This window comes from Solanum tuberosum, unplaced genomic scaffold (assembly GCF_000226075.1).
Source record: "Solanum tuberosum cultivar DM 1-3 516 R44 unplaced genomic scaffold, SolTub_3.0 scf00414, whole genome shotgun sequence".
NCBI lineage: Eukaryota > Viridiplantae > Streptophyta > Magnoliopsida > Solanales > Solanaceae > Solanum > Solanum tuberosum.
The window spans coordinates 394,235-410,775 of NW_006239332.1; the positions used below are offsets into that span (position 1 = coordinate 394,235).

Consider the following 16,541-nt stretch of genomic DNA (forward strand, 5'->3'; position numbering starts at 1 on the left):
GAACTATGAATTGATGCTTTCATGATGAAGAGGGAAATTGAAGAAATAAAGAATGATTTTCATTGATAATGAATCTGGGTACACATTGTTGTATATATACATCCACATGTGGCAGCTGTAACTAACTTCTGACAAATCTAACTAATTATCTAACAACTTGATTCTAACTAACTTATCAACTAACTAACATTGAATGCTAGTGTATGTCAACACATTTTCTGAGCTCCTTCACAGGTATGTCACGCTCCAAACCCGACCCTAATGCAATAGACATTCAATGCTGAGAAACCACACCAAAAACACCTTATATAGAAATTGAAGAATGAAGAAATGACAATCGAAAGATCCAATTTGTGCAAAGAAAACGAGTAGAGAGGGTATTTTAAAAGAGAAAAATATGAGACATCATTTATTTTGGGAAATTGGTACGTCTTGATTACATACATAATTCATTTTAATACATAGTAGATTTATCATAATATTGTTATGTATTGTTATAAATGATAATAATTCAAATGTATCGCTAAACTCAGTAATTATTTATTGAAAGTACTCTCTTTTAAAAAATATGCAACAACTGGACCAAATCGGGCAAATTTAGCACAATTGGGCTAAATATGGTAAGTTAGATTGTTGGGCTGACACAACGCATAATTTGTGGTCTATGCGGCCCACTTACCGTTAAAATAGAAGATGTCCTTGTAAGTATTTGGGTACTATTTTTTATTTTTTATTTAGATCTTTCAGGTTGCATTTTACTGATCTTCTATATAAAAAAAAAATTATATGAATAAAATAATATTTGTAATGGACTGTAAGGAAATGTCATTAAATACGTCTACATATTCTTCTGTATATATTATGCCAAATAATTAATAGAGAAATGAGTTAACTTAACTATTTACAATTTGTATATATTATTCCAAATAATTAATAGAGGAAATGAGTTAACTTAACTATTTACAATTTGCGTGGAAGAAAATAATCTTGCAAAAAGCGAATCTACAGTGGTTGTTGTGGTGATTGGGTTCATGTGAACCCGTAGATTTTGCCCATATATATATTGTCAATGTATTAAGAAATTTACGTAGTATTCATAATATTTAATTGTGCACCTAATTATTATTGAATATTGACTTTAAGGTCATTACAAGAATCTATAAGTTTCAAATTTTGGAATTCTCCCATAAATTTTTATATATTCATTATAAACTAAAAACAAACTTGTAATACACTTCAAAACAATTGAGCTGTCTAGAATGTTTAAAAAATAGAAAGGAAGCATACTATAAATACATATGCAACACAAATCAAGCTTCTCTATAATAGTTGTTCACATTAGGGCTCCGACTAAATTCGAATCACGCTTTGCAAGATCCATTTGGGGGTGGCGCTCCCAATAGGGTGTGAAACAAAAAAAAAACTTGTTCATGGAAACATAGATACAACATTTGGCTAAACGAGGTTACCAAAAAGAAATAGGGACAAACATTACACTCTTATTGTAAGGTATTATTCATTGAATTTGCAACTCCTTACGGTTGTAAATAATTGAGAAATCCTAGACTTTTGTAATCTAAATAACTGAGGAGAACCATAAACAAAATATGAACAAATGGTCCCATTGTCCCGATCGGGGGCGGAGCCACGTAGGATTGAGGGGTTTAACTGATTTTCCTTTAGAGAAAAATTACATTGTTTATATATAGTTAAAATTTATCTTTTAATATATATAGAGTAGACTTTGAACCCCTTCCGCCTTCTTTGTGTGCTTATTTCTTCGGATTTTAAATTCCTTCGATGAAAAAATTGTAGCTCAGCCACTGACCCGCGCTACTATAAGCAGCGCATTTGAGGAAAGCCAATAAACAATTCAGTCTCCACTTCCCAACTCTTTGTACTTTGGCTACAATTTCCCCTTTCTTTCGCTTGAGGTGGTGGTACTGGTACGGGTGCGGGTGCGGGTGCTGACTCTAATAGCATTGGCATAAACCCGCACTGGATTGAGAAATGATTTTTTGAATGTGAAAAAAAAAACGAGAAAACATAAATGCAACTATTAGCGTAACAAATTGTTTGAGATAATAAAAAGAAAAGTTTGAATATCCTATAATATAATGGACATATGTTAAGTATAATGACACATCCATGTATATTGGTGTGTAAAAAAAATAAAAATAGGTTGAAGCACGATTGAAAAGATGTAATAGAAAATTAAGTGGGATGATTTAAAACTATTCCATTCATTTCAATTTTATTAATGGTGAACCTATTTGATTGAGCACAGAGTTAAAAAAGAATATTGGAATTTATAATATTAAATATGTCACATCATTTTGACGATATATAAATTTTTTGAAACTTGTGTAATTAACCGTGTTCTAACATTTTTATGGCTGTAATAATTTCTCACTAACGCTAAAAGGAGAAGTTTAATTTATTTTTTTAAATTTAGAAAGGTGATGATTATTTTTAAAATGATTTAAAAAAGAAATAAATTCAATTGATTAATTAAAATAACAAATATCAGAGAGTTCACCTTTTCACGTAAACTTGCATTTTGTTGTAGCAATAGTCTCTCCTGAACGAAGGGGGGAAAGTGCATTTAGTTCATAGAATTAATTATACCAATTAGTAAAAGCCCTAAAATGCATTAAATAAATTAATTGTTGATGATCATACCTTTGCGTTTAGATGTTCTATTTCGTCTTTGAACAATTGAGTCTAGAAATTAAAATGAGAAAAGAATTAAGGATTAATAATTTAATTAGTGTCAAATATTGGATAATAATGAATTTAATTTGTACCTTTCTAGCCCTGATAATTTTGAGGGTCCTCTCCAGTTGGCTGTCGATGTCTTCTAGTTCATCCATTGAACATGACCCTAATCCTTGCCCCATTAGCTTCCTAATCAATTAATTCCCCAATTCAAAAATTTAAGTAAACTTCCTCCCTTCTAAAATAAGTGTTACGAGGGAGTAGTAAATTGAGAATTGTGGCAAACAAATTAAGAAAATGGAGAACCGTTTGGAAACTTCAAGGATCTCTATCTTCTTTGCCATGTTAGCTGTTTCATGCTTCAAGTTCTGCAAAAATGAAATTAATCAATGGCGATCATTATCTAAAACTCATTCATTTGCCATTTGGACATGCAGTTCCATAGCTAGGATCCTTCAGACTCGAGGTAAACGTAAGATGTACAGTTTACCTTTCTCAGATTTGAATATTTTATTTTATCTACAATAGATTGACTTGTCTAGTGGGGTGTGACCAGTACTCTCAGGAATTGGATCATATAAGTAGTAAATAGTCACTTTTAGCACCTACTATCAACTACGTACAACAATAACATATCCACTGAAATCTCACAAAATAGGCCTAGGATGGTAAAGTGTACCTAGAGAGGTTATTTCCGGAAAATCTTCGGGTCAAGTGCATCAAATCCAAGTAAAAGAAAACAAAGAAAGAATTGATCATGAGGTTCAAAAATTTATTGAAGTTTCAAAATAAAAAGTTAAATTGATGGGGTTCAAACCATTATATACAAGTTCAAAACTAAGGAACATATCACGGGGTTCAATTGATAACCTTTATAAGTTCTTTCGTGTTTTGAGTATCATCAATTTTATACCAAACCTTTTTTGTCCCATTTAAGTGCAGTTATTTCCCTATTACTTTTCAAATGTTGTCTAAAAACTCATAGCAAGCTCGAAATCTGACTATCCCACCTATTTTCTCACTCAAGAATGTCTGTCCTCATTGATCATAGCAAGCTCTATTGAAGTAGAACTCTTCAAGTTACTGCTGAATTGAAGAGTTGGAGTTCGCTACAATACAAAAGAATCAATGAATTTGATTTGAAGAAAGAGTCTAAAGAAGCAAGGAGTTTGAATGGAAGAAGGAGTCTTAGAAATCTAAGTCAAGAGAGTTCAAGTCAATGAGGAGTTTGAAGTGAACAATAACTCTATGAATAATTGTGCTTAAATAGAGATGAAGTCGTCCAGAATACTTGTGAACATGAATATAAGCTCCAGTCAGAATGTGTAATTGCTGTATCTTAGGGTTGTCAAAATGTAAGAAAAATTCCTGTATAGAATGCTATTTGGTAACAAAAAGATATATTTATTATATCATAAAAATATTGATTGAAGCAGAATGCGACATATATAATATACATCATTCTTGCTAGCTCTAGTATATGAACTTCCTTGAAGAGATGTATACATATTTTTTGGATCATTTTAAAATATATTAGTCAAAGCTATCACATTATTTTAGGCTTTTCTTCACTAATTACAAATATTTCTGATATAGAAAATTTTAACAGCCAATGTTCAACTCAATGTCATGGATATTTGTTGTAAATTGTGATTTAGAGAATTTCTTTTGAGTAAAGTCTAGAGCAGCCCATCTTCATAGATGGTTTTATTGCATAAGGTTTGAGTATAGTCTAGAACTTCTTTTGTACTTGAGGTTAATCATATTCAGAAATCAAAGATCACTTTTTTTTTTCTTTTTTAATCAAAGATCACTTCAATTCTCTAATTTTGCATTTTCTAAGTGAAAAAAATTATACTAGAAGTAGTTCTAGAGCTCTCCTTTTAATACCTATAAATATCTTGCTTTGTACTTGTCATTTTCATTAAGAAAAACTGAAGAACTTCTCTTCCTCTTTTTCTCTTCTCCCACAAACCTCTTGACTCCTCAAATATTTCTCTTTCTCTAACAACTTTGAAGTAATATATATATATATATTTTGTCAATCAACCACGAGTTTCTATTAATATATATTCAATAGTGGTTGTTGTGAATCGATTGAAAAGGTAGAAAAAGAAGTAGAAGACGATAAAACGTCCATTTGGTTGAAAAGTGTTGACAATATCACTAACTAATTAAAAGTATGCCCTCTCTAACATCTTAAACTTAAACTTTTAGATGACATGGTCACAGACTTCAACATGGTATCAAAACAGATAGAGATTCTGAGATCGAATCTCAACGTCACCCACATTAAAAAGAATTTCCACATGGATTTTTGAAAGATTTTCCCTTGCTCGGAGGAATGCTGGTTTATAAGTAGAATCATCTCGTTAGCTTTTAGAGTCATCTCGAGATCTTGGGCTTATGCCATGTGCTCCAAACTTGAACTCAACTTCCTTTTCTCACCAACATCCACTTCTCACTCAAAAAATTGGTGAAAGTCTTTTTTTTTTTGAACAGGTAACATTTTTGTGTATTAATAACAAACCACACGAAGGGTGTAGTCCCTCATATTTACACTCAGATGAGCAAAAAAAAAAAAAGCTCCTAGTCCTTAATCTTCTCACAAGGAATCGAGTAGATGATTCTAACTCCTCCATTAAGCTATGTCCTTTCTCTCTCCTGTACCTTCCAAAGTCCCACTCCTCCTAAGACTAGATTGGGCTGCATTGTCGCACCTCCATACCTTCACCTCGATACCATGTCTTAAGGTCTCCCCTTGGCTACTAGTGGAAGCAAGCTAGCCCTGAAGGCTGAGATATATTGAAACAATGATCCAAATAATCTTTAATATTTTAAATTCAAAAATGTTGCTGACTTGATTGTCAACATCATAGCATTAGGGACACTTTGTGTAATTCAGTGCCTTTTCTTCAAATGATCGAACTCTCATAAATGATGCATTACTAGGGGTGATGGTAGTGGAAGTAGCAAGTGTTGAGTATTTTGTAATACATAGAGGTCTTAAATTGAACAGATACATCTGTTCGTGAAAGAACGTGACTATTATGAAAAGTCTTTTGTTCAAGAAAGAACATGACCTTTATGAAAAGTCATATGTTCATGAAAGAACACGACTCTTATGAAAAGTCATATGTTCATGAAAGAACATGACTCTTATGAAGAGTCATCTCTTAAGTTCTATAAATATAAAGACTCTCTAGAAGTAGCCTATGAAAAATCTGCATGTATAAACAAAGGGCTTTGTTGTATCCTTGAAGAGAATTGTTTGTATTTACCTCAATGTGTATATGGGCAATAACTCTTTAAAGAAAGTGATTACACGCCTCAAAGTCCTTCTTCTTCAATTATATTTTCTACTATCATTTTTCTAACAATTTTAAAGAGTTATTGGATTTGAAGAAGAAAAAAGAGACAAGATCTTTGAGTTCTTGAGGAAGTGGGGTAGTAGGATTTTTTTTTTGAGTGATCTAAAGTATGATTCTAAGGCAGCAAAAGTGGATCACAAAGGAAATGGCATATATCGGGTTCTGCTTTTTTAACTTTTCTTGTTATTTATTTATAAAATTTATCCTTTGAAATTTTTGAGAAATGATTTTCCATAAATGTTAGGATAAATAATTCACTTGTGATGATCTTGAAATGCATTTTAAATAAGTTTAGGAATGACATACTTGATATGCTTATGCTTATTATAAATTTGTTATTTGGGACAAAGAAAATTATTATTGCATAATTGTGTTGCATAAAGATCATGTAAATTTTATGTTCAAGTTATCAGATGATATATATGAATTCCTTTATTTGATGGATTATATCTATACTTGAAAGTTATTAGAATAAGTTGAAATTAAGAGAAATGATAATTTTTGCTAGATCATTTTGCATTCATTAAAGGTTGAAGACTTTGTGTTCTTATTAAATGCTTGTGTTATAGTATTGAAACACGATAAATTTGATAACAAGATGATCTACTAATATGTCCACTCAAGTTATGAAAAAGACATTTGAAATATTTTAAGTGTGGGAGTGATTGGATTATGATTAATAATCAATAATATTTGTTGTAAGATAACATTTGTATAGACATGACCATTCATACATAGATGAATTGGTGTGTTGGTCTATAAAAAGAGAATTTTTTAATGATAATGATAAAATCCATATAAGTTGGATTTGTAACATGTATGAAGGTGCCATAAATTTTGCATCAAAATAGGCTTGAATTCCATAGTGGAATAAGAATATATTTAACATATAAATGCTTGAAAAGAAATGGAATGGTTGAAAAGAATATGATTTTGAAATGTTGTGGCCACAACTGATGAAATCATTCTAAGCTATTGAGATAATGATGTTATTTGTGACATGCCTATGTGAAAGATTTGTTTATTATTTATATTAATCTTGTAAAATTTAGTTTCAAAAGATGAAGTATTATAAATGTGTGAATGAATAAGGTTAAAATCCTTAAACTAAACACAAGTAATGGGAACTCAACTTTGAGTTAATATACACTCTAACAATACAAGTTCAACGGGTAATAACAAGTTACTTAGTGTTGCTAAAGCACAAGTCTTTTTTTCAAGCCTTGAATCAAGTGTACTGCAGTTGAGAGTTGTTAAATGCTTGATATAACAGGGGCATAGTGACAAACTCCATAGTGCAAACTGTTACACGAAGGTTGAATTAATTCTTAATGAAATTAGTAAATGTCTATAGTAACAGGGACATAGTAGCTAATTTCACCTATATGTATATTGAAGTGATGCCGCTTCAAGTAAGATCTAAAGGGTTGGTCTTGTAAATATTCATGAAATCAGGATGAGCACATGGTCATAAACGTGCTAAAGCATATATTGAGTTTCAAAGCTATAAATAATATTATGTGTGTGATATTTTCGATTTTGACACAAGATGTTGTGGTTCAAATCTTTTAAGATACTAATTACTTCGTCAGAACTTTAAAGTACTTGCACTAATAGAAAGTTCAAATCAATTATAAGATACTCTTAGGTATGCATGACATTATGAGAAATATTACAAACTAGTGGGGGACTGTTGGATATTTTGTAATATATAAAGGTCTTAAATTGAACAGACACGTTTGTTCGTAAAAGAACATGACTATTATGAAAAATCTTTTGTTCAGGAAAGAACATGACCTTTATGAAAAATCATATGTTCATGAAAGAACTCGACTCTTATGAAAAGTCATATGTTCATGAAAGAACATGACTCTTATGAAGAGTTATCTCTTAAGTTCTATAAAATATAAAGACTATCTAAGAAGTAGCCTATGAAAAATCTGCATGTATAAACAAAGGGCTTTGTTGTATCCTTGAAGAGAATTGTTTGCATTACCCCAATGTGTATATGGGCAATAACTCTTTAAAGAATGTGATTACACGCCTCAAAGCCATCTTCTTCTTCAATTATATTTTCTACTATTATTTTTCTAACAGCTAGTATGAAATTGATTAGGCACTTACCCACATGATTTGGCCCATCTTTCTTTCCTCCATGATAAAATACTACTCAGTGAGATAATGTAGTCAAGTCAATAACAAACCAAAGCAAAAGTTTGATATATAAATGAAAGTTCACCTTCTTGTGCCATATACTAAATAGATTTGAAAATTTTGTCAAAGGTAGCTCTTCCATGAGGAATTCCTACTAGTAGACTTTCTTGTACTCAAAGTGAATTGTCTAAATCCTCTCCATTATCTCATTGTTTATCTTATATAATCATCTGATTCTGCCCCTGAAGCTACCTCCTACTTCTTATCTTTTAGGATAGGATCCTCCTTAATCCTTTTTACATCACATTCTCGACTGCCTCCTATCCGTAACATCTAAACTTTATAAGGTTATGTGTGTTATTTAGTAGTCTCAAGAATGGAATCTATAATGATGAAGCAGTTGGAATGTTGTTTACAAGTCTATGAAGAAAGAATCAAAAAGAGACAAGAAAGGCCACTTTCTTAAAACCAATCAAGGCATAAAGAATGAAGAAGGTGAAAAGAGTTCTAGAGGATATGGACAAGAAAGAAAACGTGACAGTTGTGGAAGAGGAAGAAACAATCGAAACAAAAGCTAACAATGAAAAGAAAAGTCAATACTCAATTATCATTTAAAGGTTGTGGACTTGTGGTCATGGAAAAGAAAGATAATTGTAGGTCATGATATTTGGATAATAGATCAAGCAACCATATGTGTGAATAAAAAGAAAGCATTGTCAAAAAGGAAGTAAGAGTGGAGTTCAAATATGTGATGAATCATAATCAAGTTGTGGATATCATTATTAAGCTTTTCAAGTTTATTTGAAAATTGAGATTAACATTTGAAACAAAGAAGAAAATTTTAAATTACATTTACAGATTTACTACATCCCTAACGACTCTTCTTCTTCTTTCTCATTATCCACAAGGTTGGATTTCCCTTCGATTATTGCTATGACATTTCCAAGAAAAATGATTAATTTATGCTAATCATAACACTCAATTATAAATTTGTCAAACCTTTTTTCATGTGTTTCTTGATGGTAACCACATCTTTTTCCTCTTTTTTATTCATGATTACAACCTATAAATGATCATTGGTTTTCTCTTCATTGTTGGGTTTGTACTTGTTACTATTACTTCTTCCTCTTCCACCATTATCATATCCTCTTATCAACTAGTAGCATTCATCAACGCTTCGATGATATCATGTTTGAAAAATGACTAATGCAACAATCTAAAAAAAAGTTTAAAAGATTTTACAAAATTCTCTCAGAAAAGTTGATAATAATGTGAAAAACAAATATCTTCAATCTCCAAAGGATGAACTTGAAGCATTTAAATCGAAGAAATTTGAATACAGTTCAAATTGTTATTTAAGAGCACCCGGAGCGGCAGAGGTTGTTGTGAACAAATTAAAAAGAAAGTGGAAGATGTCTATATGTTAGAGAAGTTATTGCATTCTTTAACATCTAAATTTAATTATATTGTAGGTCCTATTAAGGAGTCTAAAAATTTAACTTTATGATAACAATTTAAGAATTCTTCACAAGAAGATAAAAAAAAAAGATTAAATGCAGATCAGAAGAGTCAATAAAGCAACTTCTTATAATCAAGATATTCTTAAAAGATTATGGAGGGTGAAAAAATCTATAGAGGACGTGGACGAAAAAGAGAATGTGGAAGCCATGCTAGCATTTTATTGATATCCTAAGTATATCATAGCAATATTGAAGAGAAATCCAACATGCTAGCGTTAAGAAAAAAGAATAAAAGTCAACACTATAGCTAAAACTTAAGGTTGATGATAATTTACTAACTGTATTTTTCGCCTAAGTATGAAATAGGTTTTCTAATGTGTTCCAGCAAAATAATAAGAACGGTAAGTAAAAACACAATATTTACGTGAAAAACATTCGGTTAAAAAAAGTGTAGAAAATCACGACTTGTTTCTCTACAAGATTTAACTTTAACTTCACTAAATCACTGAGCTTCAACACAAAACAAATTACAAACCTATTTAACCTAAGAAATTACGAACTTTAATTCCCAAACTTCAACACCAACCTCCCAAGGTATGTGTTCCTAAGTCTTCGAATTAACTCAACTTGAAGACAACACTCCTAATCCAGTTTATAACACATTGAACTAAACATACATCAATACTACGACTCAATGAAAACCTCCTAGTACATAGAATCTATAATAGGATTTGATTCATCAATGTGTTCCTTCAGCCTATTGGTAGCACTTGCAAAGTCAATTTTTCAATTGCCCTTTTAGCTCTATAAATGCACAAGTATTTTGGACGACTTCACCTCTATTTAAGCACAATTATTCATAGAGTTATTGTTCACTTCAAACTCCTCATTGACTTGAACTCTCTTGACTTAGAGTTCTAAGACTCCTTCTTCCATTCAAACTCCTAGCTTCTTTAGACTCTTTCTTCAAATCAAATTCATTGATTCTTTTGTATTGTAGCGAACTCCAACTCTTCAATTCAGCCGTAACTTGAAGAGTTCTACTTCAACTAAGACTCCTTCAATTAAACTACTTGCCTCTTTAGACCCTCCAGTACAAGGTCCCCGGCATTGGTCAACGAATAGATCAAAGGCGGAAGGTCTGAGAACGATCATTGAGGAGAAATGACTTTCCATAGACGGGGTTATTGATAGGTATCCAGAGGTGATGGATTGCCTGAAACACCACAAATTCCAAATCTTCACAAGACATTGCGGCTCTTACATACCAAGCTGGGTTAGAGAGTTCTACGACGCATACACTCCTTCTAATCAAACTCATTGATTCACTTGTGTTTTATCACGAAATTAACATTATCTATTTCTTGATTTCTGCACTCCTGTCTTTATTTATTTTAAAAGTTTTCCCGAATTCAACTGCTCATGACAATGTACCTTTAAACCATGTTGATTGACGTGTTTCATTTTTCTTTGTCTACATAAATTTTAATCGTAGAAAATTTCATCGATTCTCGACCTTGTGATCCTCAAATTTTGAGGATGGATACAAAGAAAGTATTGTATTTAAAGATTGTACCAAGAAATCATATATATGTGGGGATAAAAAAAAGTACTGTCACGAAGACAATGGAGATCAAATATGTAAGACTCATAATCAAATTGCAAATATTTTATGAAGCCTCTCAAAGTAAGAAGAATTTAAAAAATTGAAATCACGATTGAGTAAAGAGCAAATTCAAACTTACTTCTAGATTTTGTTTTGGGATAAAGTTGAATGATGAGTTTATCTATCTATCTTTATATAAGTATAGTCTTATCTAGAAAGACCTCAAGAACTAACTTATAAGTATTATCTATCATTTGCACCAACCAAAAAAAGCTTCTTATTCTTCCTTTTCTCATTTCCTACCGTATATTTACTAATAATTTAACTGATAAGTATTATCTATCATTTGCACAAATATTGTATTTTTTTTTTGATAACCGAGAAATCCGTCTGTGACCCGTCCTTTGGACCAATCACAACCTTCTAAACTCGGTGAATAATGGGCCCGACCCTACAAATATTGTATTTATTTCAAACTATAAATTTAAAAAAAAAAATTCTTTAAACCCAAACTCAATGTCAATTAAACTATATCACATAAACTTACACGAAAGGAGTATACTGTTTTTCTCATATAAATTTTTTTTGGTTATTGTTTGATGCACATATACGAGAAAATACTTACCTCCATGTAGTGCTCGAGTTCAGTGCTTTTGTCCACCGTCATTGTTTCTCTTGCACGCGCATGGTATCTCTCAATTATCTTCTGCATGCTGAATCATCCCAAAATTATTAGTATTGTAAAGCTTTCATCAAACCTAAATTTTGAAGAGCTAGATTTGTGCTTTTGTAGCAGTAGATGAAGTCATGAATATATATATACACTCTCAATAGATTGCTACTGAAAATATTATTCTTGAGGGTTGCTAAATTGTATCTTAATCAATATAGCATACATGTTTTATGATAAATTTTTAGTCCATTGTTATTCCAGAATATTAAAATTTTATTTCGATGGGATGCACAAATAAAAGTTTCACGTTAATAGCTAAAAAAAAAAAAAAATTGTATAGTGCAAGTTGCAACCTTCTTGCGGGCCTTTTGGGATCTACCGGAAGACACTCATTCAGTAGTTAAACTTTAAAATTGATTTTGCTATGAAGGTGTCACTGTTTATATAAATTAATTGTTCTCTAAACTATCAAAGAGAAGTATGCTGGAAAATGATCAATGAATGCCAGCAATTGAAAGTGTCGTTGTATAATCAGTCACCTGTAATTGCATTAGTTATAGTCCCTATTCCCAAAGAGTATGGCGCACCCTCCACACAAGCACCGCCCGACGAAGGGGAGATGGAAAAGCTACATGCCCAAAACCTTTGACCCTTCTTTCTAAATAGGGTGCCCGAAGCACCTCATCTTCTCATTTTGTCGTTGCTCATTCCCGTTAGGCTGAAGTGTTTGGCCTTTCTTTCTCCGCGCCTGCTCAGGCTTTGCTGACCTATCTCGTGGTAAAAAGAAGAAAATACAAAAGAATAGTAAACGGAGCACACCACAGAAAGATTCTAAATATGAGAAGTCCCCCTTGAATTCGAGAAGAAGGAAATGAAGAACAGGAACGAAACGAAATAAAGTGTTTCTAACTCTAGTTTCGGATGAGCTTCTCTCAATTATGTCTAGTAATAGAATAGGGCGGCTTGCTCTGACCAAGACTCCACTTTTTGCTCTGTCCGTAGAGCACATGAATTTCCTGGAATGTTTTTTTTTTTTTTTTGATAACCGAAAAATCCGTCTGGTGACCCGCCCTTTGGACCAATCACAGTCTTCTAAACTCGGTGGATAATGGGCCGGCCCCTCTACCCTTCTCCACTTAAATATCGGGCTTCGCTTTGCATGGTGTGGGGCTTGAACCTGCGACCTAAGCCACAAATCCTCCATCTTTTGCCACTTGAGTTAGGCCTTGGGGGGGAATTTCCTGGAATGTAGATAGACCAAAAGAGGGAATGAAGGGATAGGGGAATAGGAATTATAGTACCATTGGAAAAAAGGGCACATGTGGGAGCATCTCTACTGACGAACCATTTCAATAGTACAGGTGTTGCCGTGCCACGAGGCACGACCACGAAAGTAATGAAAAAGAAAAAGTTACGTAGTTAGACCATCTGTTCTATCCGTAAGTCATATACATCGTCAGCAGAAAGAATATTTACACTATCATATCACATTTATTTATACGTCAAAGTAAGTAATTTATCTTATTTTCAAGATATATGAAGACTTCCTTCCATATAAATATCTTTTTGATGACTAAAAAACTCTTTGGTACACAAAATATAATAAGCGAGGATATTACATGGGAGTAATCCTCCCATTTTAGTACATCCAAAATTACCAAACATGAATAAAATTAATCTCAAAATTATTATTCTTATTTCATGTAACAAATAACCTCTTTCATTCGGTTGAAGTAATTAGTGGAAGTAAGTATTTCCAAAACAATGTCACTAGCCCTTCCTATAGGTTAGGTAATAAGATCTCTTGGAAAAGGTAACTTTTATTTGTCTTCATTGAGAGTAACTTGTGATTAGTTTCTCCATTAATTAGTAGGTTTCCAAACACAACCAAGTAGACTAATTTTAGTTGGATTTTAATTATTTCCCCAAAAATGAGGGTATTTACTAGAGGAATTAGATAGGACGGTGACTTGACATAAAAAAATGCATATATAGCAGTAGTAATCAACACTATCTAGTACCATATATACTGCTCAAAAGGATTTAAAGCAACCAAATATATGTACCTCCACACCCACTCCCCACTCCCAAGAAAAAAGACTTTCCTCGATATACAACAACGTACTCAGTGAAATATATTGGATACATGTTGTAACTATTTCTCTGAAATAAAGAGGTTGTTTCAAAAAGATTCTCGACTTAAATTTTCCTCAATGCAAAAGAAATGTATGTTGTATCAGTGATATCATACTGTAATAAATTTAGAGGCCCCTTTTGGATATTGCATAAAATAACACATCTGCATCTAGCATCTCAACCTTCTAGGTCATACCAATATGAACTTCAAATTCAATTTGTTTAACTCTCAAAATCCACTTGAATGGCTACTTAACTTTAATTTTGTTGATGAGTGTTCATTAAGTACTCATTTAATTTGGTTTTTAACATGTCCCTTCATATGCGAGCTTAATTCTTTTATAGGTTTAAGTACGTACGTTGTTAAATTTTTATATTTATTTTGCTAATGGGGTACTGATTCAATCACAAGATCTATGCCTAGTCTGATATCATATTTAAGTTCTTCAATAAAATAGTAACACAGTTAATAATTAAGTTCGATTTCCCACCCTCTAATCCCATTCCCCTCCACATGATTCTATAAAACTATATATTGTGTTGTAATTATTTTTCCGGAACTCATTGAGTCTTTAGTTATAAAAGATCAATATATATTTTTAAGGTCGTACATTAATTGGATCAAACTTGAAATCTAAGTGTTTCTCTGAATTTCTCAGGAAATCAAAGATAGAGAACACCTTAATAAGAAATACTATTGATCATCAGTATCTTAATCTATTCAAGTTTACTTGATTCGAGATCAAGACAAATGCAAGGTTTGAACCACAGTCACTGAATTGGACAAACCCGTTAACTCATACCTTAACTCTTCCCCATAATCATCACACCTGTAAAATTAGATCTTGAACCTAACTCACGCCTCAGAAACTAACTCAAAAATAAGATAATTGTCCAAACATTATAAAGAAATCACTCATCTCACTAACCACATATTTGAGATTTTTTTTCATTTGTCAACAAAATTTATTTTTTCCTTGATGAATAATGCAATAAATGAGATATGAACAAGTTACAAATGTGTGATGAGAAGCAATTATTTTTTTCATTTGTCAACAAAATTTATTTTTTCCTTGATGAATAATGCAATAAATGAGATATGAACAAATTACAAATGTGTGATGAGAAGCAATTAATGAATAATAATCAAGACATATATATCCAACATATATACCGAGTAGTGGTAAAACATAAATTGATGCAGACGAGGTTATGACTATACCAACTTTTAAAAAAAAAAAAACAGTATCATCGTACTTTCAAAGTACATAAAGCCCACACCTCTTTAATTGGAAATCAGAACAACAATGGCAAACCCAGAATTAAGAAAAATGTATACATTGAATACAGTGAAATTAATAAAATTAAGATATGAAAAAAAAACTACTTACTTGGAACTAGCAAATTCAAAAAGTCTTCCTTTATGTGAGAAAATAATGAAAGCAACTTCAGCATCACAAAGAACTGATAATTCATAAGCTTTCTTCGTAAGTCCATTCCGCCTTTTTGAGAACGTCACTTGCCTGCTCGTTGAATTTTCTATTCTTTTCATTTCTACTTTTCCTCTCACCATTTCTATTCCTGCACAAATAAATTATTATAAATCATCCATCGTATTCAAAAAATTACAACGAAGAAACAAATTGATGGACTATAAGTACCTCAAAACATATTTCAGAAACAGATGAATTAATTTCAGCAAAACAAATTGCAACTGAAAAAAAAAGGACTTTGGAAAACCCTAGCTGTGAAAACAAGCTAGAGTGCAGTAGCAGGAAAAAAAATAGTACTATAATGGCTTCAAAATCACAGAAAAAAAAACACATTTAGCTAGAAAAATTAAAGGACGAAGACATTGAGAATTTGCGTACCGATTTTCCGGGAAAATGGAAAGAGGATGGAAAAGAAAATAATTAAGGAATTAGATTCCTAGAAAATATATATAAATATAAACAGAAGAAGAAGTAAGAATATATATGAAGGATCTTTATTTATGGGATTGATGTATGCATCTCTTCATTTGCGGACCACAAAACCCAAAACATTAATTTTCCCATATATTTGTGTAATGGGGTTTGGATTAATTTATTTTTAGTGGTTTTTTACTTTTAAGCTATTTTTTTTATTTTGAAAGTGTTTGGATAACATAAAAAATGTACCTTTTTAAAGCTGAAGAGGTACTAAAATTTGACTTTTACCCTATATATTTCATTTTTCAAGAGTCAAACAATTTAAGTTTGATCGAGAATAATTCAAAATATTTAAAAGATATACAAAATATTTATAATAATATATAGACTTATTTAAATTTCGAAATCCAAAATATATCACATAAATAAATAACTTATAAGCCACATAAAAAAGAGTCAATTCAAACACCTCTTAATTTGTTCTCTTATTTATGTCTTTTTCCATCACTCTTA

At 31.6% G+C, this 16,541-nt stretch overlaps 1 protein-coding gene and 1 long non-coding RNA gene across 4 annotated transcripts; one reads left to right on the forward strand and one right to left on the reverse strand.

Annotated features, from left to right (window-relative positions):
* Positions 1-1,450: 1,450 nt before the first annotated feature.
* LOC102586019 (MADS-box protein SOC1-like) lies at positions 1,451-16,175 on the reverse strand. 3 transcript variants are annotated; one of them, XM_006362632.2, is made up of 8 exons: positions 15,990-16,175; positions 15,510-15,699; positions 11,935-12,022; positions 3,025-3,086; positions 2,808-2,907; positions 2,683-2,724; positions 2,540-2,581; positions 1,451-1,973 (listed from the first exon to the last, which is right to left on the reverse strand). In XM_006362632.2, exons 2-8 carry the CDS (start codon positions 15,689-15,691, stop codon positions 1,788-1,790), a joined length of 702 nt encoding a protein of 233 aa, XP_006362694.1. In that variant the 5' UTR covers positions 15,692-15,699; positions 15,990-16,175; the 3' UTR covers positions 1,451-1,787. The 3 variants fall into 3 exon arrangements, with proteins under 3 accessions (XP_006362694.1, XP_006362695.1, XP_006362696.1); XM_006362633.2 differs by lacking the exon at positions 15,990-16,175 and adding an exon at positions 15,780-15,959; XM_006362634.2 differs by having other exon boundaries at positions 1,480-1,998; positions 15,990-16,174.
* LOC107057952 (uncharacterized) lies at positions 3,093-4,264 on the forward strand. The gene is made up of 2 exons (XR_001471668.1): positions 3,093-3,184; positions 3,770-4,264. It is a non-coding gene; the product is annotated as an uncharacterized lncRNA (long non-coding RNA).
* Positions 16,176-16,541: the final 366 nt, after the last annotated feature.